This window comes from Neomonachus schauinslandi, chromosome 3 (genome assembly GCF_002201575.2).
Source record: "Neomonachus schauinslandi chromosome 3, ASM220157v2, whole genome shotgun sequence".
Taxonomy (NCBI): Eukaryota; Metazoa; Chordata; class Mammalia; order Carnivora; family Phocidae; genus Neomonachus; species Neomonachus schauinslandi.
The window spans coordinates 68,913,808-68,939,327 of record NC_058405.1 but is presented as its reverse complement, the minus strand read 5'-3'; the positions used below and the strand labels follow the sequence as shown (position 1 = coordinate 68,939,327).

The following is a 25,520-nucleotide window of genomic DNA, read 5'->3' as shown; positions in this document are numbered from 1 at the left end:
TAATTTATTATAAGCAGCAAGGAGCAGAGTAAACAATATAGAAAATATGATTAGTAAGCTAGAGATAGAGCATGAGGAAATTGTATAGAACGTGGAAACAGTGGGCATAGAAATGAAGGCAGTTAAAGAAAATCATTTGCAGATAGTGAAAAGCCCTAATTGGTTTCTGTGAAGGAAACAACAGAATAATGGAAAATGGAAAATAGTTAAAAAAAAAAAAAAAAAAAGATAATGTTTAGAGTGAATGAAAATGTCAATCCGGAGATCAAGAGGACTCATGTTTTAGGAACACATTCTGGTGGAATTTACTGAATTTTCAGGGATTACAGAAGTGATTTCACAAACATCAATAGCAAAGAAAAGGAAGTGTATTTTGTACAATGGAAAAATAAAGAGGTTCACTTCTTTCAACCACATAAGATTTCTGAAGTTAATGATTCAACAGCTAGAGAGTTTTCAGGGACAAAGAAGAATATAACTGAAGAATTTCCTGAGTAGCCACATTGTGCTTAAGGACAAGTGAAGGATATTCTTTAGGACATAAAGACTCAGGAAATGTATTAATGACCCGCTTTATATTGTGAACTTTGTCTACCAAGGTATATACTTTTTCCCTTTGCATTCAGTTTTGCTTAAGCCCCTAAATCCAACTTTTGTTTTCTTTTTGTTTGCATATCTGATTTGTCTTTTCTTATCGTTTTTTTAAATTTTAGATGTGTCTATATCTACTTTTTAAATATTTGAAAACCTGGATTTTACTTTTAAGGATGATGTAAATAAATAAAATTGGCTCAAGAAGAATGGGAGAAAACCTAATTAGGCTGTAATTATAAAAAAAAAATTTTTTGAGAAAAATATCCTCTAATAAAAAGTGCCAGTAGAAGTGTGTGTTATAGGAAGTATTTCAAATCTACAAGAAACCAAGGATTCTAATTCTTTTTAATTGTTTAAAGCATAGAGGGAAAAAAAAAAAGCATTCAGATTACTTCTTACATAAAGCCAAGATAACTAGCAGGAGTGCTAAAACTGGATAACAGATATTCCCTCAAAAGAAAAGACAGATCTTACTAATATTACTGCAAAAATTATAAGTAAATTTTTAGTAAAAAGAGAGTTTACTACATTAAAACAAAATATACTAATGGCTGGGGCTCCTGGTTAGCTCAGTCAGTTAAGCATCTGACTTTGGCTCGGGTCATGATCTCAGGGTCCTGGGATTGAGCCCTGTGTCTAGCCCCATGTAGGGCTCCGGGCTCCTGTCTCTGGGTTCTGGGCTCCGGGCTCAGCGGGAGTCTGCTTCTCCTTCTACCTCTCCCCCCTGCCCCCACTGTGCTCTCTCTCACAAATAAAATCTTAAAAAAAAAAAAAAATCTTAAAAAATATATATTATGATCAAATGTGGTTAATTTCAGGAATACAAAGAAGGTTGGTATTAGTAAGCCTCATATACATGTTACAATTTACTATAAAATTGAGTAAAAGGGAAAAGGGCACATGGTAGGTCATTCTGATAGATACTAAAAGGGCTTCTGATAAAAAAAATGAGTCTTATTTATAATTAAACCCAATAAAATAGCATTGTCTTTATAACATAATAAATTTGTCTCAAACCCGGTAAGAATCGTTGTATAGTGAACACTAGAAGAATTCCCAGTAGAATTAGGAACAAAATGAGGAAAATAACACTATCTCTGCCATGATTTAACATTGCTTTAGAAGCATTAGCCAATATAATTAAATAAGAAAGTAAGAGGTACAAGTGTTGGAAAGGAGGAAGCAAAGTTACCGTATTTCATGGAAAATCCAAGAGAATCAACTGAAAAACTACCAAAACCAAGATAGCCAAAGTAAGTATGTAAAAATTCAGAGCTTTCCTTATATACCACTAACAACTGTTTTGAAAATACTGTAGGAGTAAAAACCAGAAGACCTAGGAGTAAAATATACAAGAAATTTGCAACCTTATAATAGTGAGTGAAGGAATATAATATTTAATGAAAAAATTAGAAAAGTTACATTAACCACTAAGTAACTGGCAAGCTGTTTTGAAAGGAAAAATCAATATAGACTGCTTATCTTGATTTTTTCATATATTTGAGATAAGTCCAAGATTATCAAAGATTTTATAAAATGAATTAATAAATATTAATAACCAGCACATTTCTGTAATTCCTTTTTTTTTGTGGTGGCTGACCACGTCATGAAATATTGATGGATTGTACAATTAAATATCCATTTGTTGAAATATATTTACAGAGCTTCTACTGTATATAAGGTACTGGAGTACATAAGGTTCTGTTGGAATGAACAGACTCTGAGGGAGAATACCATTTAGACAAATGGAAATGGTATGCTGGGAAACTATTTTCAATATTCATAACTTAGAAAAAGTTAATATGTCTAATGTATAAAGACTCTTAACAGAAATATAGCAGGTTTCACAGTAGAATACTAGCAAAGGAAATGAAAAGGAAAGTCATAAACTGGAAATCCTTCCAGCCCCTCAAATCAAGAAAAGACATTTATGCCAATTAATACTAATTGAGGCAAATACAAATAAAAACATGTATGTGCTATAACTAGTGTTAGCATTCCAGTGATGCTCTCTTGATTGAATTATAAATTGATTCAGCTTTTCTGGGTTGGTAATGTGGTAGGTAATACATACAAACTTAAAATGTGTGTAGTCTTCAGCACTGCAGTTTCATTTTCAGGAACTTATCCCAGAGATAATTAGAAAAGATATCTACCTAATGATGATGTGGGTCAGGGTCCAGTCAGAGAAACAGAAACCATATCAGGTATTTTAAACATAAATAAATTAATATATATGTTTGAAGGATGAAAGAGCAACAGGTTGCTTTGGTAACCCAGAATTTATGAATTCCTGGAAGCAGCAACCACCCTTAGGGCTGGAGGAACCACTGAGAAGTGGTGTTAAGGACTGTCCATTGGATGGAAGAGCCCTGTCAATATTGCCCAGCCAGCTGACCAGAATGCCTAAAGAAGCTCTGGGGTCTCTTATTGCAAGAACCTAACAGGAAGCCAGCTGTTGAGGGAGTCTAGAAAGTGTAATTTCAGATTTATATCTCCAGGATCTGCTCAGAGCAGATTATGGCAGGCTTAAAGCTTAAAGCTCAGAAACAATATAAATAACTAGCATAAGGATGTTCATAGTTTTGTTGTTAAGATGAAAAAAAAAAATCTAAAACATCTAAATGCTCATCAGTAGGAGATTGGTTAGAGTAGTTGTGGTATAGCTATCCACTAAAGAGCCATATGACCATTAAAATTATTGTTTAGCCATACTTGACATAGAAGGTTCTCTCCAGCATTGTTGGTGAAAAAGTGTTTCCAAATACTATATATTTTGTATCCTCATTTACTTAATATATGTATGCATATGTAGAGAAATTTTAGACCTATATTCACCAAAATGTTAACAGTAATTATTTCAGGGTAGTGGAATTTTGAGTTTTTTCTTCAGTGGTTTTTAAATGTTTTTCAGTTTTGTTTGCATTTTCTACATGTGTATGATTATCATCGGGGGAAAAAACCTTGAATTGGAAAATCAGTATTACAAGGGAATAAAGTATTTCTTTTAATAGGAACTTATTAATAGAAAAAGCAATCAGAAGATAGTTGTTTCATTTACATTTCACTAACATCTCAGACTCTGCCTAGTACTTCAGAATTCTTGAAAGTATTTTTTCTTTGTTTGTCTGTTGTTTTGGTTTATTTCTGGTTTCTGTTTAAAGGGGTATGCAAAACAGTGGATGAGCTTAAAATTTCTCATTCTGTCTTTAAAAATTCTAATCAGAATTGCTTTTTACTTGTGTGTGACCTGTAATTTTCTCTTGATTACTAAGAAAAGGGATTATGGATGTTTGTATTGGCAAGTCTGATCTATGAGAAGACATAATCTTATCCAGGGAGTTTAGTTACTGAAGTCACTAGAAGATAATTTTTCATTTCACAAAGAAGCCATAAACCATAGACTAAAAGGATCATTTGGTGAGACTCTTATTTTTTATACATTTTATTACTGAAATTTTCAAACATACAGGGAAGTACCTAGAATATTATAATGAACTCCCATATATCCAATAACTAGCTTATGTATGAATAACTTAAACAGCTGCTTTTGTTTAATTTATAATTCTACTTACTCCCCATTCCCCTTATATTTGAAAGCAATGCCAGACTATATATACCATTTCATCTGTACATCTAAGTTTCTCTAAAAGATAAGAACTCTTAAAAAAAATAAGCATAATGTCTTTATCACATAGTTGACATTAATTGTTTAACGTTAATAATATCCAATTTTCTCAAAAATTAATTTTTAGTAGCCTTTTTTTTTTTTTTCAGGATCCACATTGTTATTTGTTGATAAATCTCTTAGAGTGCCTTGTTTCCTGTAGGCTCCCCCTCCAATTTTCTTTTTCTCTTTGTATTTGATCAAGAAACCAGGTTTCTTTTGCAGAGTTTCACACAGACTGATTTTTGCTAATTGTGTGCCTTTGGCATATTTTAATGGGTTCCTTATATTTTCTGTAAAGTGATAGTTGAATGCAGAGACCTGGTTGGATTCCAGTTCAACTTTTTTGTTGTTACAGGACCACTTTATAGATGGTGGTACGTTCCATCAGGAGGCACATGATATCTGGTTATTTCTCTTCTTATGATAGTTAGAAACTGATGATACTTAGTAATTACTGGTGATATTCTGTCATTCTTCACTTATTAGCTGAATACTTTTATAAAGAGGAACTTCCTATCTATTCTTTGGTTCCCCAGTGTGTTGTTTTTTGTGTGTGTTATAGAACAGTGTTCAAAATAGTGAGTTTACTAGCATCCTCCAAATGTGACCAGTTAAATTGTTATCTTTTTAAAATATCATGCTCAGATTTGTTTGTATACATACATTTACCATTTCTGTCAGTCTTCATTTTTTAGATACCCATATTTTCATCTGGTATCATTTTCTTCTTGAATAACTTTATTATTTCTTATTGTATAGTTCTCCTTGTAAGTAATAATCTCAGCTTTTCTTCATCTGAAAAAAATCTTTATTTTGCCTTCATTTTTGAAAGGTATTTTTTTCTCAGAATAGAATTCTAGACTGACAGTTATTTTCATTTAGTACCTAAAAGATGTCACTCCATTATTTTCTGGACTTGCATAGTTTTTGATGAAAAGTGTTCCTCTGTATGTATTGTTTCTCTGTTATGTAATGTGTATTTTTTTTTTTGGACAGTTTTTAAGATTTTTATCTTTATCGCTGTTTTTACCAAATTGATAATGGCATGTCTTGGAATGGTTTACTTTGTGTTTCTTCTGCTTGAGGCTTATTGAGATTTGGGGGACTGTGGGTCTATTTCCATCAGATTTAGAAAAATTGTGGCTGATATTTCTTCAAATATTTTTTTCTGTTCTCCCCTCCTCACCTCTTTGTTTTCTGGGACTCTGGTTTTCTGTATTTTTGACTACTTAATATTGTCTTACAGGTCACTGATGCTCTGTTCTTACTTTTTTTCTCTGTCTTTTTTTTGTTTTGTTTTATTTTATATAGTGTCTGTTGCTATGTCTTAAAGTTCACCGATGTTTTCTTCTGTAACAAAAAATCTACTTTTGATCCTATTAGTATATTTTTCATTGCAGGCTTTGTATTTTTCATATTTAGTAGTTCCATTTAGTTTTTTTTAAAGTATTTCATTTCTGTCCTCATCATGTTCATGTTTTCTTCTTGGGCATATGGAGCATATTTATAACTGCTGTTTTAGTGTCTTTGTTAATTTTGTCACCTGTGTCACTTCTGGACCTGTTTCTGTTGGTGAATTTTTTTCCTGGTTATGTATTACAAGGTTCTTTCTACTGTGGCTGGTGGAAACACGAATCACTAGCAGACTTGTGCGTCTAGGGAATTTTTTGGCTTACTGCTTTCTAGTGTTCTTTTCCTGGTCTCGGGTAGTTTTTTTCTCATGCATGGCAAAACTGATCATTATTCAGCCAAAGACTTGAGACACCTCTCTGTGGATCTCCAGAATGCAAGCTCTCTTGCTGTCTTTGTAGCTCCCTCCTCTGTGGAACTCTGCCCTAGAAATTAAAGCTGCCTCAACTCCCATCTTGGTCTCCCTCAACTCTGTGCGACCACCAGGCTCTAATTGGGTTACTTCTCCTTACATGGCAGTCTGGAGCTTTGCATGCAGTAAGTGGGGATAGATGTAGGACTCTTCTAGTGTGTTTCCCATCTTTTAGGGATTATGGTCATGTGCTGCCTGTTGCCCGGTGTTTAAACCTTTAACATGTTTGTCTGTTTTCTGCTTGCTTAAGGTAGGAGAGGATGTCCCATCTCAGATATACTGTCATCATGTAAAGCAGAAGTCTTCTCAGTATAGTTTCAATTCATACATTTTTTTTGTAAATGAATGAAAGTAAACATCTTTTCACACATCACAGGGTAATTTGTGTATCTATTTTTGAAAAGCTTTCTATTTTTTTTTATGACCAACCCATTTGTCCATGATATTGCTGGTCATTCTGTATTTGGATAAAGTCTTTACGTTAGGGATATTAACCCTTTCTTTGTGAAACGAAATGCAGAATTTCCCCTCAATTTGTCACTTGTCTTTTTATTATATTTTGCTGTTGGTGTCTTTGTGATACTCAGTTATTATTGTGATTACTGTATATCTGAATTCTTAGTACTGGAACACTGGGTTGGTATTGGACAAGAAGGTGGATTCAGAAGTTGCTTACACTGTGAGATGTTTGAATAAATAGTTGAACCAAGAGATCCTGCTGTATTCAGTATTCATTCTAAGTTTTTGTGTAGTGTAATAATACCATACCTGAATGTTCTTCCAGGTAGCTACATGACTCACTCCTTACTTCCCTCAGAACTCTGCTCAAGTGTTACTTTATCTGAAAGGTCTTCTGTAACCACCTTCTTTCAAATTGTAATATTCACACACCACTCCCCACTCCCTATCCTGTCCTCTTTTTCTTTTCCTTTTTTTCCTCCACAACAGTTACCACAATTTGACATAACACATATTTTGCTAATTTATGTATTATCATTTGTCTTGTTCCTAATATGCTAGTAGCGTGAAGGCAAGCATTGGGACCTTTAATAGTGCCTCAGACCTAGTAAACACTTAATTTTTATAGGCTTTATAATAAGATTTCCATTTATGTAGGTTGTGCTGGTATGAAGTGAAAGATGAATCAGAGCGGGGAGAGACTTGAAAAACAGTTTAGGTCCCATTATAGTGGTCTTATGTATAAGGTGGCAGCAGCTTAGCTGGAGTGATAGCAGTGAGAATAAAAAAGAAAAGACTAATGGGATTGACATTAAGAAGAAATGGGTTACCATCCATGTTTCTGTTTAGAATTGTTAAGTAAAAAGGAGGGGAAAAAACCCTTGTATTTGGATTATATTTTTAATGTAGCTGTTTATGAAGCAAATTAGAGACCATTGAAAATGAGTTCAGGTAGATTTTTTTTGTTCTTATAAAACATTACCTAAAAAAATACAAATGGTCAAGTATCTAGTGGAGTCTTGCTGATTTTTCTGGTTTATTGTTTTTCTTTCTTTTTTTTTAGAGCTTTGCTTCCTGTTTTACATCACAAATCTAAAAAAGGACCCCCCCGCCAAGCCAAATATGCCATTCATTGTATCCATGCGATATTTTCTAGTAAAGAGACCCAGTTTGCACAGATATTTGAGGTAAAAAGAAAAAAATTGTTTGTTTCATATGTTATAGTTAAAAAACACATATTAATGATTTTATAGAATGTTCACATTTGGAGCTGTATCATTTTATAGTATGTTTTCAGAATTTGAATCAGTATAATCAATTTTGATGAGTGGTTAAAATATGAAAATATCTGATTATTCAGATGTTTAGTACTAACAACTTCAGAAATCAAACAATTGTATAATATTTTTTGACATTATACATTTAGGGTTAGGAAACTTTTTTGGTAATAAGCAATTACATATAAAATCGTACTTATTGATAATAGGTAATAGATGATTCTGTCAGTTTACAGGTTTGAAAATTAGAGTTCTGTTTATGAGATACTGCTGAAGTATGTGGAATTTTGTCAGTACTAATTGGTATAGTAATATAATTGGTATATAAAACAAACAAATTTATACTTACATAATCACTGACCTAATTTTATGTCAGATTAAATTGTGTTTTTTAAATATATATTTCATATTATTTTTTCTACCCTTTAAGTTACTATTACCCTTCCTAAGCATTGCATTTTATTTTAATATACTGTAATCTGGGGCTATCTTTAGTATTCTTATTAGATACTTAGCATTTTTACATAAAATCCAAACTTGTAATTTTAGTTCAGGAGCCTTGAGTGAAATCAAAACAGTTCGGAAATTATGCTGAAGCTACTGTTTTAGAAACATTTATGCTAACTTTTTCATCTTTTCATGTATTATGCTAAAGACCTGAACAAGGAAGAAAAGTAGTTGTCTTTATTGTATATCCTCTTGCTGTATATAGCAAATAATTTATTTTAAATTTTGTGCATTTTGGGGGGAAGGTATTTTCTGTGGTCTGTTTTTGTATATCAGAATGGCTTTAATGAATTCATGTTGATTTAGAAAGCTTTTGTTTTTCTTGATTAATCTCCTTTCAGTGGTGATAAGGAGCAGGATAATGCTGATAATAACTTGAATTTGTAGGGTGCTTTTATTTTCATTTTGATATTATATATCTGATATTTTATCTTTACCATAACCTAATCTGTAACCCTTCTGCTCTAATGTATAGGTTTGCTAGCTTTCTGAGAAAAGGTTTCCTAGAGCTGTCTTGTCTGGCCTTCATGAGATTGCTATTAATCCAGGGTCTGACTATTAATTTTGCTTTTCCAGAAATGACTTTATTATCTTCTTGTGTAAAATTGTCACACTCATTATGGAAAAAAACTACATGGTCATATTTTTATTTATAATGTAAACAAGGTGGCATTTGTGTACAATGGAAGTATTGAGGGAAGTCATCAAGAATAGCAAGATGCAAACTCATTTAAATATACTTTTGATTAAAAGAAGCCTCACATTACTCTAATACGTTGGGAAAGAACAGTTTCGTATTGTTTTTTGAGCCTAGAATTTTTGGTGTTCAGTATGGGAGGACAGCATCGACTCTATTAAAAGTGTTACTAAAATTTTTAATAATATATTTACTTGCTTCCAAATCAAAAGACACAAAACAAATCCAAATAGTAAAATAGTAAGTTTTCTCCTCCACCTCAGCCCTGTGTACCTAGCCACCCAGTTCTCATTCCCAGAGGTAACCAGTGTTACCAGTTTCTAAGATACTTTTCTGGAGAGTATTTATTCACATACAAGTAACATAATACACATACATATGTGCGCACACACAAATACATACATTTTGTCCCCTTCCCTTTTTGCTTATGACAGTGATAATATACTATAGTCACTCTTCTGATTTCTCTATTTTAAAAATTTAACATTACATTTTAGATATTATTCTATATGGGCATACAAAGAGTCTCATTCTTTTGTCATGGCAAAATGTGTGTTAATGATTGGGTTTTCTATCAGAATAATAAAAATAATTTCATTAGTTGTGGTACTTAATATTTGATGTTATAAAAATCCACACAAATGCATGTGACTTTGTATAATAAAAGCTTATTTCTGGCTCCTGAAAAAAAGTCCAGTTGGGTGTTTAGATTGCATTCTAGTCAGTGGTTTAGTCCCATAGACTTTTTTTTGACAAGTAGCTTCTCTTTAAGTCCCACTGGATCCTTGGTATTAAGCCTGCCAGTGAGTAAAGAGAGAGAATATGGAGAAGATACATTTCTCATACTTGCCTCAATGTGGGCATGGCATACCTCACTTTTACCCCCAGTCTGTTAACCAGAGCTTATTTACATATTCTCATCTAGCTGCAGAGGACGCTGCATGTATAGCCATCCTTTTGCCCAGGAAGTAGAACAAAAGTGGATATTGCTGAGCCCTATCAGTCTCCCATATTCATGTAATGTGGTCATAAAATATACATAATATGATTCTCCATGCTGAAATTTTTTTTTTTACCTACTTCTAAGATACAACTTGGGCAAAACCTGACAATATTTAAATGCCTTTTAGACTTAAATAACTTATAGAAATTTAAATGTAAGCTTAAGCTACTACTTAACACCATGTATATGTCTTGAAACCGCTGTAATTTTTTTTGTTATTTGAACATGAAATATGTGAATAGTTTATTTCCATATTTATAGAGTTGAATGTGTTTTCTTTTCTCATTTTTAGCCTCTGCATAAGAGCCTAGATCCAAGCAACCTGGAACATCTCATAACACCGTTGGTTACTATTGGGCATATTGCTCTCCTTGCACCTGATCAATTTGCTGCTCCTTTGAAGTCCTTGGTAGCTACTTTCATTGTGAAAGATCTTCTCATGAATGATCGGGTAATTGATACTTTTTTGACCTGTGTTCTTAGCGTTATCTTCTAAAATTTTATTCAACAAAGAGAGAAGTGAAATGATGCAAGTAACACTTCCATTTGGCTGCCTTCTTTTAGGTTTCCTATCTTTTTTAACATGCTGTCACCTCCAGTAGAACAACATTGAAACATCTCTTTAGTTGAGCATAGGCATGTAACCTGCAATGCATTCCTTGATAAATACAAAATATCATTTGGTTCTTTTTCATCTTTACAGTAGGTTAATTTTTTATAATAACATCTATTTTAAAAAATGTGAAGACTGACAGGCTAGTTCACGGTATGGTTGTCATGACAGTAGTTGTTTCTTTCTCTTCATGTAGTAGAGAATTAAAAGAGCACTGGGAGAAAACATTAGGAAAGAAATAGTGATTTTGTCTGTCTTCCATTTGTCTTTGGAGCAGTGCTTGTTTGGGTGTGGGAGAACTGATGCCTTACAGTCACATGGAGTTTTATGTATGTGTGTGCGTATTTATGTGTACACACACACGCAAATGTGCCTGTGCAGACATATGTAACCATCAGTTTTGTGTCTATAGTGTGCTCAGCACTGTACTGGGTTCTTTGGAGAATTAAAAAAAGTATAAGATAGTTTCTCCTCTTAAAATACAGTTACAGTTCTTGCAATGTATAGCTATATTACTACATGTTTCATATCTGTCATTCTTAATATGCTTTAATACTATTAATACTTTTAAACAAATTTGTTATGGAAAAATACTTTGTGGAGATTATAGTCAAGATAATTGTATGTATTAGATCTCTAATGATTTGTGACTGTTTAACTTTAGTTGACTAGAGCCCTGTAATTTGAAGACAAGTGGCTCCTGTGTTAATTACCATTGTCTCTGGCTGTGTTCTTTAGCTGTGTCTCTCAGTTTTCTTCCCCTTAAGTACAGTATTTCATATGTTCTTTAAGTCATGTATGTTAATCATGTGTTTAAAGTTTTCTGAATCCTTACTGTGTTTTGTTTTCTTTAATGAAAAAATTTTGTTGAGATAAAATGTATCAGAAAAGTGTACACTTTTTAAGGGTATGGTTCCTTGAGTTATCACAAAGTTAACATTTTTGACCAACTGATAATCCAGGTAAAGAAATAGAATATTACCAGCCCCCAAAAGCTCCTGTGTCTTTTTATTATTATTATCCCCTCCATTCTCCCTGAAGATAACTATTATCCTGACTTCTAACACCAAAGATTAGTTTTACCTATTTTTGAACTTTTATAAATGGAATCATACAGAGTAAATTTTTTATGTCTGGCTTCCTTCACTCAGTATTACATTTGTGAGATAAACCCATCCTGTTGTATATTAGTGGTTTGTTCGTTTTTGTTGCTATAGAGTATTCCATTGTTCATATATACCATGAATCTGTTCTCTTGCTAGACATTAGGTTATTTCCAATATTAAATGCATACAGTTGTTACAAATACTCTTTTACATGTCATTTTGTGCACTAATGTATGCATTTCTGTTGTAGTGTAATGCTGTATCTTAGAGTATGTATAAGTTGTTTTATTTTTTTTTAAAGATTTATTTATTTATTTGAGAGAGAGAGAGAGAGAAAGCATGCATCCATGCACGAGTCAGGGAAGCGGGGAGGAGGGGAGGGAGATGGAGAGAATCTCAAGCAGACTCCCTGCTGATTGAGAAGCCCAATACAGGGCTCAATCTCACAACCCTGAGATCATGACCTGAGCCAATACCAAGAGTCGGACAACTCAACCAACTGAGCCACCCAGGGACCCCTGTATAAATTGTTTTAGTACGTTTTGCCAAATTGTTTTTCTTTCTTTTTTTTTTTTTTTGCCAAATTGTTTTTCAAAGTGATTATACCAGTTAACATTCTTATATGTGCTGAATGAGAGTTCTAGTTGTACCATTTCCTTGACTGTACTAGATATGCCAATCTTTAACATTTTAGCTATTATGTGAATGTGTAATGAATAGTGTGCCCTTAGGCACTTTTTCATATATGTATTGATATTTTGGCTGTCCTCTTTTATTAAGTGTCTGCTCAAGCCTCTTCCACATTTTTCTATTAAATTGTCAGTCTCTTTTATTCACTCTTAAGATTTCCTTATGTATCCTGTTGGCAATATGTTTAGCAGATACCTTTTCCCACTTTGTAACTTGCTCTCTCACTCTCTTAGTGGAGATTTTTGATGAACAGAAGTTCTTAATTTGGGCGCCTGGGTGGCTTAGTTCGTTAAGCGGTCTGCCTTTAGCTCAGGTCATGATCTCAGGGTCCTGGGATTGAGTTCCGCATCCAGCTCCCTGCTCATCAGGGAGCCGGCTTCTCACTCTTCCTCTGCCCCTCCCCCTCGCTGCTTGTGTGCTATCAAATAAATAAATAAAATCTTTAAAAAAAAACTTTAAAAAAAGTTCTTAATTTTAACAAAGCCCATTATTTTCTTTTTAGTTAGTACTTGTCCTTTTTGTCTACCCCAAGGTTGTGAAAATAGTCCCTGTATTATTTTCTAGAAGTATGGTAATATACAAGCCTCTAACCACATGTAGCTATTTAAGTTTAAACTAAATATAATTGTAAATGTATTCACACATTTCAAGTGCTCACTAGCCACATATTGCTAGTGTTGGACAGCACAGAACATTTCCAGCATCTCAAAGTTCTGTTAGACAGTGTTGCTCCAGAAGCTTTATTTATTTAACTTTCACATTTAGCTATATAATCTATTTAGAATTGTTTTTTATATGTGGTATGTGATAAATGTCAAGATTCATTGTTTTATTTCCATCTGACCCCGCACCATTTATTGAAAAGACTGTCTTCCGTGCTGCATTTTTTTTTTAATTGAGGTGAAATTCACATAACATAAAATGGTTAATTTTAGTCACATTTTAGTACATTCACAGTTTTTGTGACTACCACCTCTATCTATTTCCAGATCATTTTCATTAAGCAGTCATACCTCATTTCCCCCAGCCCTGGGCAACCACCAATCTCCTGTTTGTCTTAATGGATTTAACTATTCTGAATGTTTTTTATAAATGGAATCATACAATATGTGACTTTTTGTGTCATTCTTCTGTCACTTAGCGTAATGTTTTCGAGGTTCATCCACATTGTAATATGTATCAGTACTTCATTCCGTTTTATGGCTGAATAATATTCTGTTGTATATATTTATCACAATTTGTTTATCCATTCATTCATTGATGAGCATTTAGGTTGTTTCCACCTTTTGAATACTGTGAAAAGTGCTGCTATGAATTTTGTGTTTGAGTATTTGTTTGAATACCTGTGTTTAGTTCTTTAGATATATTCCTAGGTATATACCTTTGCTGGATTATATGGTAATTCTGTGTTTAGCTTTTTGAGGAACTGACAAATTGTGTTCCACAGAGGCTACACCATTTTACCTTCCTACCAGCAGTGTATGAAAGTTCCAATTTCTCCTCATCCTCGCCAACTTATTATTTTCTGTTAATTTGATTATAGCCATCCTGGTGAGTGTGAAGTGGTATCTCATTTTGGTTTTGATTTGCATTTCTCTAATGATGTTGAGCATCTTTTGATGTACTTATTAGCCATTTGTGTATCTTTTTTGGAGCAAAGACTATACAAGTCCTTTGCTCATTTTTTAGGTTGTATTTTTTTTGAGCGTTAATAGTTCTTTATATATTCTAGATACAAGTGTCTTGTCAGACACATGGTTTGCATTTATTTCTTCCATTCTGTAGGTTGTCTTTTAAGTTGTCCTTTAATTTTTTTTATTGAGCTAGAATTGACATATAACATTATTTTTTTTAAGTTTTTTTTTTTTTTTAAAGCTTTTATTCATTTACCTGTCACAGGGAGAGAGAGAGAGAGAGAGAGCGTGTGCACAAGCAGGGGGAGCTGCAGGCAGAGGGGGAAGCAGGCTACCTGCAGAGCAAGGAGCTCCATGCGGGACTCGATCCCAGGATTCTGGGATCATGACGTGAGCCAAAGGCAGATGCCTGACTGACTGATCCACCCAGGCATCCCATAACATTATATTATTTTGATGTGTATAACATAATGATTCAATATTTTATATATTGTGAAACGATCACCACCATAAGCCTAGTTAGTATCCATCCCACACAGTTACAAATTTTTTTTCCTGTGAAAAATCTAATTTAAAGATTTACTGTCTTAGCAACTTATCAAATACACAATAACTGTAGTCACCATGCTGTACATTACATTCCATGACTTATTTATTTCATAACTGGAATTTTGTACCTTTGACCCCATTCAGCCATTTTGCCCACCTACGCCTGCCTCTGGGCCCTACCAGTCTATTCCATGGATCTTTGATACTAGCCAGTCTGATAGATGTGAGGTTATATCTCATTGTGATTTTGATTTGCATTTCATTGATGATTAGTGATGTTGAGCATCTTCTCATGTGCCTGTGGGCCATCTGTATGTCTTCTTCGGAAAAATTGTCTATTCAAGCCCTCTACCCGTTATTTTTTTTTAAACATTTTTTAAAAAGATTTTTTTTATTTATTTGAGAGAGAGAGAAAGCACAAGAGGGGGAAGGGTCAGAGGGAGAAGCAGACTCCCCGCAGAGCAGGGAGCCCAATGTGGGGCTCTATCCTGGGATTCCAGGATCATGACCTGAACTGAAGGCAGACGCTTAACTGACTGAGCCACCCAGGCACCCTCTCTGCCCATTATTTAATTGGGTTGTGTTTTTTGCTGTCAAGTCGTATAGGTTCTTTATATATATTGGATATTAACCCCTTATCCGATGTATGATTTGCAAATATCTTTTCCTATTCAGTAGGTTGCCTTTTCTTTTTGTTGATGATTCCTTTACTGTGGAAAAGATTTTTAGTTTGATATTGTCTGTTTGTTTATTTTAGTGTTTGTTGCCCTTGCCTGGGAGACTGTTCCGAAAACATATTGCTAAGACTGATGTAAAAGAGCTTACTACCTGTGTTTTCTAGAAGTTTTATGATTTCAAGTCTTATATCTAAGTCTTTTTCCCTTTTGAATTTGTTTTTGTATGTGGTGTAAGATAGTGGTCCAGTTTCATTTTTTTGCATGTAGCTATCCAGTTTTTCCAACACTCTTTATTGAAGAGGCTGTCCTTTCCCCACTGCATATTCTTGCCTCCTCTGTCATAAATTAATTGATCATATGTACATGGGTTTATATCTGGGCTCCCTCTTCTGTTGATCTCTGTGTCTGTTTTCATGCCAGTACCATACTGTTTTGATTACTGTAGTTTTGTAGTATAGTCTGAAATCTGGGAACATGGTATGTCCAGCTTTGTTGTTCTTTCTCAAGAGTGCTTTGACAGGTTTTGCTATATAGTAGCTTACGCCTTGCAGATGCCTTCAGTGACAACTGCTGCTATTACCACTGCTTCATCATCGTCATCATTATCTTTTTCAAGGTTGTTTTGATTATCGTTAGCCTTTCGCATTTCTATCTAAATTGTTTTATTTTGTTTTGTTTCTGTCTAAATTTTAGAATCAGCTTGACACTTCTCCCTGTACCACTCCAACCCAACATATATACATACCTGGCTGGAATTTTGATAGGGCTGGTGTTGAATTATAAATTTCAGGCATCATCGTCATAATACCACCTTTCACTCTGTGAACATGGTATTCTAATCCTGAGCTTTCTGTTTCATGAAGATGGTATGCCTTAGTCTTTAATATCCCTGGATAATGTTTCTAAGTTTCTGTGTAGAGGTCTTAGCTTTCTTAAGTATGTTCCTAGGCATTTTATGTTGTTCAATACTATTATAGGTAATAAAATTTTTAATATTTATTTTCTAACTGCGTTTTGTTGGCATATGGATATGAAGTTACTTCATTTTTATATTGACTTTTACCCTAGGATCTTGTTAAAGGCAATTTTTAATTCTACTAGTTCTTGCATTTGGGGGGTTTTCTCTTTTCACAGTCATGTCATTTGTTCATAAAGACAGCTTCTTTTTTTCTTTTCCATTCTTAATGCCTTTTCTTTCTTTTTCTTCCTCATACCTTGGCCAGGACCTTCAAAACAATAGAAGTGGTGATAATGGACATTTTTATCTTCCTCTGTCTCAGAGGGAGGGATGGACCAATAGTACCCAATAGAGGACTTGAAAACTTCATCTAAATGGCATATATATGACACTGCACTGAACCTAGTTCTGGCATGCTTCTTTCAACTTTGTCTTTTATTTTTTAGTCTGTTTACATGTAATGTAAATAGTGATTTGGGTTAATTCGCCATCTGTTTTTTGTGTTTTTTTTAAAGATTTTATTTTTTGACAGAGAGAGAGACAGCAAGAGAGGGAACACAAGAGGGGGGAGTGGGAGAGGGAGAAGCAGGCTTCCTGCAGAGCAGGGAGCCTGATGTAGGGCTCGATCCCAGGACCCTGGGATCATGACCTGAGCGGAAGGCAGATGCTTAATTACTGAGCCACCCAGGCACCCCTGCCATCTGGTTTTTATTTTCAGTTTGTTTTATCAGTTCTCTTTTCATTTTACTCTTCTTTCTTTCCTTGTTTTTGATTAAATATTTTTATTCCATTTTCCCCTTTACTGACTTGGTTTTTACATTTTCCTATTCTTTTAGTGGTTGTCCTAGAGGATACAGCATTCTCCCTTGACTTCTGAACGCCAGTATCAATTAGTCTGTCTTAAACTTTCAGGACAGCGGGTTCAGTATTTTAGGAACCTTAGCGTACTTTAATTCCCTTTGTTTCCTTATACTTTTTGTGCTCTTGTTCACACAGGACCATTACTATTATATTTTCTACAGTTAGTGTTTATTTAGATTTACCAACATCTTTTCCCTTTTCTCTTCTTTTTTCATTCCTTTTTGTCTATGTGATGATTTTCTTTATACTTGAAGAATTAAAAGAAGTATTTCTTTTAGTGTGGATTACTGCTGATGCAGTCTCTCGGTTTTTATTTGCCTGAAAATGTCTTTACTTTGCCTTCATTTTTTAAAGGATATTTTGTCTAGGTTTAGAATTCTAGCATGGTATATTTCCTCCCCTCAGTAATTTGAAAATATTATACCATTATTTTCCATTTTCTTATCTTTTCTCTTGAAATCGGCTGAGAGTCTTGTTCCTTTGAAGGTTTTCCTTTTGCTTTGAATAATCTTTTCTATTTTGCATTGGCTCCAGTTTCACAATGATGTGTCTGGGTGTGCTTTTCTTTGTATTTATCCTACTTGGGGCTTGTAGTTCTTCTTGAATGTATAGCTTTGATGTTCTGAATAGTTTTTGTTTCATGTTCTCTTTCCTCTCTTATTGCAGTTCTAATTATACACTCAAAACATATAATTTCTTTTGCTGTGATCCAGCTGTTTGACACCTTTATGTACTTTTCTCCGTGTTCATGCATCATTTTTTGTTTTCTTCTGACCTGCATTTGAATTTACTAATTCACTCTTCATATTTGTCTAATCCTATGTTAAGCCCATGCGTTGAGTTCTTAATTACACTTATTTTATATTTCAATTTTATAATTTCTTTGTAGTTTTTAATATAGCTTTTAGTTCCCTGCCAGAATTCTCTATCTTGTCATTTAATTGTTGAACTTCTTTAATTAAGTTAACATTTATATCAGCCTTAATTTCTAGACCTCCTGTGGCTCTCTTTGTCTTGTCTGTTTTTTTCTCTTATTTTTTGGTAAAATCTTTTCTTACACACGTTTTTTTGTTTTGTTTTGTTTTTGTTTTTGTTTTTTAAAGAGAGCACAAGCAGGGGGAACAGCAGGCAGAGGGACAAGCAGGCTCCCCGCTGAGCAAGGAGCCCGATGCGGGACTTGATCCCAGGACCCTGGGATCACGACCCGAGCCGAAGGTAGACTCTTAACTGACTGAGCCACCCAGGCACCCACACATGTTATTTTTGATTGCATGGTAGACTTTGCATATGAAAAATGTTACAGATAATTTGAGGACCTGAATGATTTTGTAATTCTTCTGGAGACAACTTACGTTTCCTTCTGACAGGTAGAGGAGCTATTGTCAGATCAGTTTGGTCCAGGCAAGAATGCACTGACTGGAAGCTGGGCTTCAGTTTTTGATAGGCTGATTCTTTTTCTGGTCACCTCATGTGTAGGGTATATTTGTTAGGGAGCCACCCAGAACTCAAGGGTGTTTAACAGGGACTCTGTTCTTTATTGGGCCCAGAATTCCAATTTTTTTTCTTCCTGCTCTGTGACAGTGATGAAAACATTACTCAACCTGTAAGTCTCTTTCACTTTCAGAATCAGTTATTGTTTGTATGAGAAAAGCAATCCTAGGGCCAGACTCAAATCTTGATTTGTCTCCTCTTTTGAAATGTTGCCTTGCAAATTCTCACTGCTTTGGTAGCTTTTTTATCACCTTCACATTGATTTTTAAAAAGATCTTTTATCCAGCCTTTCCATTTGTTCCAATGGAAGATAGGTTCAAAAAACCTAATCAGCTCTTGCCAGAACAGAACTTTCACCTCTTTTAACCCATTAATTTGTCTTATTTTAATGTTATATTTGATATGTATAAAGGAATATATATTTAACATTTGTGTAACTTGTTTTATAATAATACAGTGAACATTTATGAACTGTTAGCTCCTGGTTTATTACTTTCCAAACTTTTCTTTTTATTTCTTCTCTGCCCCAGGTAACTACTGTGTTGAATTGGGATTTATTATTCCCTAACTAGAACAGAACTCCACTTTAGCACATATATGTCTCTGAGTAACATACTTGTTTAATTTTGCTTATTCTTGAGGTTTATGAGTTATACCATACATATTCTTGGCTGACTTGCCTTTATCATTACACATTTGTTTCTTAGAATAACCCTCCCTTGTTACTGCATCTAGCTGTGTGTGATTCATTACTCTGTATTATATATCACTGTGTGAAATTTCTTATATTTATTCTCTTTGTGGACATTTGGAATATTTCCATTTCTTTCCTCTTTAGAACAGTGCTCCTGTGAAGGTTCTTAGAGAGGCCTCATGATGCAAATGAGCAAGAATTTCTCTAGGTTATATTTATACGAGTGAAATTGATGAATAACAGTGTCTACACACATTTAACTTTTCATTTTATTCCTGAATTACTTGTCAAAATCATTGTTAAAACTTATTTTTTTATTAGCAGTATATTGTACCCATTAGTGTCAGATCTTTTAATTTTTGCCCATCTAAAAGTTGGATAAATAGTGTCTCATTATAGTCTTAATTTTTTTTTTTTAAAGATTTTATTTACTTATTTGACAGAGAGAGAGAGATAGTGAGAGCAGGAACACAAGCAGGGGGAGTGGGAGAGGGAGAAGCAGGCTTCCCGCCAAGCAAGGAGCCCGATGCGGGGCTCGATCCCAGGACCCTGGGATCATGACCAGAGCCGAAGGCAGATGCTTAATGACTGAGCCACCCAGGCGCCCCTCATTATAGTCTTAATTTGCATTTCTCTGGTTACTGATTTTTTATGTCTAGCCACCATTCATGTTGCCTCTTTATGAAATTCCTTTTGAGGTCTTTTGCCTTTTTTTCCCGAGCTTTTTGTCTTTTCCTCATAGGTAATCTTTACACACATTAATACTTTTTCAGGTATATGTTGCAATATCTTCATAAAAGATGAATAAAATCTCATTTATGGTGTGTCTTTATACTCCTTTTATAGTGTCCGTTGAACAAAAGTTATTAATTTTAACGTAGCTAAATTTATCATTCCTTTCTTTTGTAGTTAGTGCTTTTTACATCCTTAAGAAATCCTTCCCTACTCTAGTGTCATAAAAATAGTCTCCCATATGTTCTAAAAGTTTTAAGATTTTCTTTTCACACTTAAAAAATTTAATCCATCTGGAATTGATCTGTTTGTTTGTATGCTGTAACTTAAGGATTTCATTTCTTTTTACTTCCCATAGGACAACCAAATTTCCCATCAAAAGTTATTGAGTAACCTCTCTTTCTTTCAGTCCTCTGCATTGTTACCAGTCATAGGGTGTATAGCCTCTGTTCTTTACCATTGCTTTGTTTGCTCATCTACAGGATGCCTTTCATTAAAGTTTTGTAATTTTCTTTGTAAAGAAAATTTAAAATTTTTCTTGTACAACTTTGCTAGGTACTTTGATTTTTTAAATTACATTTTTATGTTTGTGGTTGATTTGGAGAATTATTTTATAGTTTTGATCTTCTATTCATCTTTCTTGCTAAACTTTTTTCTCCTTATTTTTAATTATTTCTGAAGAATGCCATTTTGGGGACGCCTGGGTGATGCAGTTGGTTGAGTTTCCAACTCTTGGTTTTGGCTCAGGTCATGATCTCAGGGTCGTGGTGTCGTGCCCCACATCAGGCTCTGCACTCAAGCAGTAGCTGAGTTACCTGAGTTGCTAGGCTATGGTATCGAACCCCGCATCAGGGAGTCTGATTGAGACTCTCTCTCCATCTCTCTCTGCCCCTGCCCCCAACACATGCACACACATGTTCTCTCTCTCTCTCTAAAATAAAATAAATAAATCTTTTTAAAAAGAGAATGCCAGTTTTGATTATTTTCTAATCCTTGAATATTTTATCTCTATATTAATTTCCTTATATTTCTATATGTGCTTCCTCTACTTACCATTTTTTCATCTCAACTTCATCTATCAGTTTTTTTGGAAGTGGTATAGTCAAGTCTTCTGTGGTAGTGAAGTTTTCTATCTTTACTCTTTTTTTAAATCATTTTTGTTTTGATTTATTTTGATACTCTTCTGCTGGTTGTCCAAATGTTCATGAATTTTATATCTTATTGTGTAAGATTTAAAAAAATACTTCAATATCCTGTTAATTAAATCCATATTCCATTTCATGTTTTTTATCTTGACTAGTATATTTTTTCATCCTATTATTTTTAGATTTTCTATCATTGGTTTTGTTGCATCTATTTTAGTTTTATATTATTATTTTTGAACCATCTGACAGTCTGTTGGTTTTATTTATAATAACTTTTTCTATTTTGTAATAATATATGCTGATTGAATTTTTTCTTATGAATTAAATATTTTAGTGGAGTATATCTTTGAATAATCCTTTCAAAATGGCTTATAATTTGGAAACTCTCTCTCTGTCCTAGCTTGCTAAAAATATTTTTTTTCCTTATTCTTGAGTACTAGAATCCTGTGTTTCAGGGTACTTGGCTGCAGAAAATCCAGAACATTGTTTTTTGGCATCTAGTCTTGCAGCTGAGAATCTGAAGTTGATCTGATTCTTGCTTCTTTTTTGGAAGGTTTCCCCATGGAATCTTTCAGGATCTTTTTAATATACTTAGTTCAGAAATTTCATCAGAACATTTCTAATGTGATTGCTTTTTCATTATTTCCACTTTTTACTTCGAAGGCAATTCTGAAAGGAAGTGCATCCTAAGCTATATGTGTTTCATGAGTTTGCCTTCTGGATGTTGGGGCTTCCTGTCCTGTTGCCAGAGGGTTACCTGAGCTGCTATTTGATTTGTTTCCTAGGTTGCCTCTGGAAATCACTCCTGTCAGCTGGCGGTACACTGGATCTCCAGTGTTCCAAGATTGGGTTCAGCTCTTTTGTCACCTTTCTTTAATTTCCTGGCTGCCACTGTAAATGTACATCTTGAAATCCCTGCCCTCTATCATCTCAGGATTATTCTGTGATTGTGCTGAAAAAAAAAAAATCTAACTTTTTTGGAGGATGTTTCCCTTCTGTGCTTTTTATGGAGATATAAACCTAGCCCTGTTAATATTTTTACTGTATATTTTGTGTTTTAAAATTTTTTCTAAAGATTCTGGTCTTCTTTTTGGACCTTTTTGTTTTCCAGCCCTCTGTGTGTGTGTGTGTGTGTGTGTGTGTGTGGCCATTTTGGTGGGAATTAGGTAGGAAGATACTAGTGCATATTCTTTCTTACCTACAGTCAACTGCAAACCTTTCTAATTTTTCTTCTGCTCAAGATATTTTGTATATACCTTTTTCCTTGTTTAAGAACTACGCTTTTTGTCTGTATTGATTTTTATCCTACTCCTTGCCAGCCGCCTTAAATAATTGAATCGTTATTTTCAAAGGCTAAGTTAGGAAGTATATGTAAGAGGTTAAAGTCAGTCCTACATCACACCTGAAAAGAACCAACTGCTGATGGATGTGTAAGTGCTTTATGTGGGTGCTAGCGAAGATAAGTCTTTGAACCTTTTTGAGAAATAGATGAGGTGTTTTAGTCATCTGTAATGACTGTCACTGCAGAAGGTAAAGATTTCATTCATTCACTAAAAATTAATTAAAGATGAAAATTCTTATTTATGTTTTAAAGTTCTTCATTTTTGTTCAGCTCCCAGGAAAAAAGACAACTAAGCTTTGGGTTCCAGATGAAGAAGTTTCTCCTGAGACAATGGTCAAAGTGAGTGATATGCATATAGATCTATTTATTTTAATACACTCATTAGATTGTATTATCATTAAAGGTGTTAAAATTTCTATTCCTGTTATAAAGATATGGCTATTAAAATCATCCGAGTTTTTATATTTATTGTACGACATCATCCCATGTACTCTGAGAGTATAGGGCAATAATGAGAAACCTGGGGCCCTATGGGCAGTTGCACATAATCTGATTTGGGGGGGAAAAAAAAGTGTTTGAAACTGCCTCCATGTTGCTGCTTCTTAGTTATCAACCTTTTAATGGCAAAAGACATTTCTGATTTTCTTGTGTGCATTTCCTGTTCAGCAAAGATGGTCATCTAGGTTTTAAGACTATTTATCTTTTCCGTGGAATTTGATAAAACTTTTTATTTTGATTTTTAAAAAGTTCAACCTGTTATTCCTTGAATTACAAGTAATACATAAAAGACGGCTTATTGCTAGTGTAGAGAGTATTGATTTACTAAAATGATCTACAGTCTCTGACGTAGATCTCATTTCAATCCACTGTCCAAGGTGTGTAGGCCAGGAACAGATATATTAAATACTGTTTTTCTAGTTGTAGTTTCGTGTAAATCCATTCATATTGTGTATGTATGTGTATACTGGTTTATATTTTATATTAGGAAATACTTTGTCATGTTATTCCAGCTTCAGATTCTAATACTGTTTCTGTAGACCTATAGAGTAGCTGATGGAATGATGCTTGATGCTTCTGAGTTCCAGCCTAAAGCTGTTTTCTCAGCATTGGTATCAAGCAGCAGTTTTGTTTAGTCAAGCAGCACTGGACTAGAAGGCAGGCTTCCTGCAGTTAAGCTCATGCTTAACAAATGGCCCAGAAAAGGGATCTGAAGAGTGTCTGCCACATGCCATTGTTCAAGACCCACTTAGCTCCTGAGCCATAGATCTGTAAAAAGCTAAAATAATATGTGAAAAAGAGGTAATATGCACCCCATCAAAAAGAGTTGTTGGAAATATGAGAGGCAATAACAGGGTTTGAAGTACTTAAGTACTTCGTAATTATAAAATGTAGCACAAAAAATGGGAATATAATTTGCAGTTGGGAAATTAAGTTTTCTGACCAGGGAAGTTAACATGATTTTACTGTGAGCTTAAAGAATAGAGTTTATGATGGGGAAACAAAAAAAAAGAACCAGTCTTCAGTTAAATCATTCATTTGTCAGTTGCCTGGGTGGGAGGGTAAAACATCTTTAAGACATCCAGTTATCTTGATATATGCAGAAAAGAATGATTCTTTTTTCCTTTACTTTTCTTAAAAAGCATCCATTAAAACCGTTTCACTTTTTTTAAGGTTGATACAGAATTTCTTTAAAATGTAGTAATGTTGTATTTGTCAATTTGTCTTTTGAATAGATTCAGGCTATTAAAATGATGGTTCGATGGCTCCTTGGAATGAAAAATAATCACAGTAAATCAGGAACATCTACCTTAAGATTGTTAACTACAATATTGCATAGTGATGGAGACTTGACAGAACAGGGAAAAATTAGGTATGTAATTATTATTTCAAAATTCTTGCACACTATCTCAGTATCTGGTATAATTGTTTAATGGTGCAGTTTCTTTTTAAGAAAGTAGCTAGTTGAACACTACATCAAAAACTAATGATGTGCTATATGTTGGCTATAATTGAACATAAAAAAAAGTAAAAAATTAAAAAAAATAAAATACAAAAAAAAGTAGTTAGTATTCCTATGTATGTGTGCATATATTTTTATTGTAATATGCTTTTGTACAGTGATCATTTCAAAATGGCAGTCATATGTCAGAGGCAGGGTATTGCTATATATTGTAAATATTTTTAAACAACAGATGTTTACTTTTTTGAATATCTAATGTGTGAAAATGGTTAGTAACTTATTAGTAACTGATGTTTTCCATTCTTGTTAATGTCTAAAGGAAAAAGAACACACTAGGTAGAAGACAACTTACTGAATCTATTTCCAGAAGTAGAAATATATGGAAACTTAAAAATGTAATAGATGTAAATTATATAAATGCATGCACTTTGTTTTGTTTGAAAGATGTGGTTTAGTATGGTGATTGAAAAAGTGGACCCTGGAGCCTGGATTCAAATCCTGACACCACCATTTACCAGCAAATTACTTTAACCTCCTTATGTCTCAGTTTCTTCATTTATAAAATAGAGATAATGATTATACTTATCTTGTCTAGCTATTAGAATTAAATTAGTCATTATTTATGGGCTTATTTAGATCTCATCTCACCTATTTTTATTCATGTTATTCTTTAATGAAATCAAATGTGTATTTGAATTCTGCAAATATATGTGAATTACATTAGTTCACTTTTTTTTTTTTAAAGATTTTATTTATTCATTTATTTGAGAGAGAGAGAGAGAGAGAGCACATGAGAGGGAGGAAGGTCAGAGGGAGAAGCAGACTCCCCGCCGAGCAGGGAGCCCGATGCGGGACTCGATCCCGGGACTCCAGGATCATGACCTGAGCCGAAGGCAGTCGCTTAACCAACTGAGCCACCCAGGCGCCCACATTAGTTCACTTTTAAAACAAGTCTTTATATAGAAATTCAGTCTTCAAAAACTTAGTTGTAAAATATTTAATTTAATTATTTATCTTTATACAAAATAAGCTCCAGTAA

The 25,520-nt window shown here is 33.9% G+C and overlaps 1 protein-coding gene across 1 annotated transcript in view; it reads left to right on the top strand.

Annotated features, from left to right (window-relative positions):
* PDS5B (PDS5 cohesin associated factor B) overlaps positions 1-25,520 on the top strand; it is a 195,230-nt gene that overhangs the window by 134,100 nt on the left and 35,610 nt on the right. The window contains exons 20-23 of the mRNA XM_021678280.1: positions 7,609-7,732; positions 10,322-10,480; positions 22,792-22,860; positions 24,255-24,391. Of these exons, the coding sequence (XP_021533955.1) occupies positions 7,609-7,732; positions 10,322-10,480; positions 22,792-22,860; positions 24,255-24,391 (489 nt within the window). The remainder of the gene's footprint in view (positions 1-7,608; positions 7,733-10,321; positions 10,481-22,791; positions 22,861-24,254; positions 24,392-25,520) is intronic.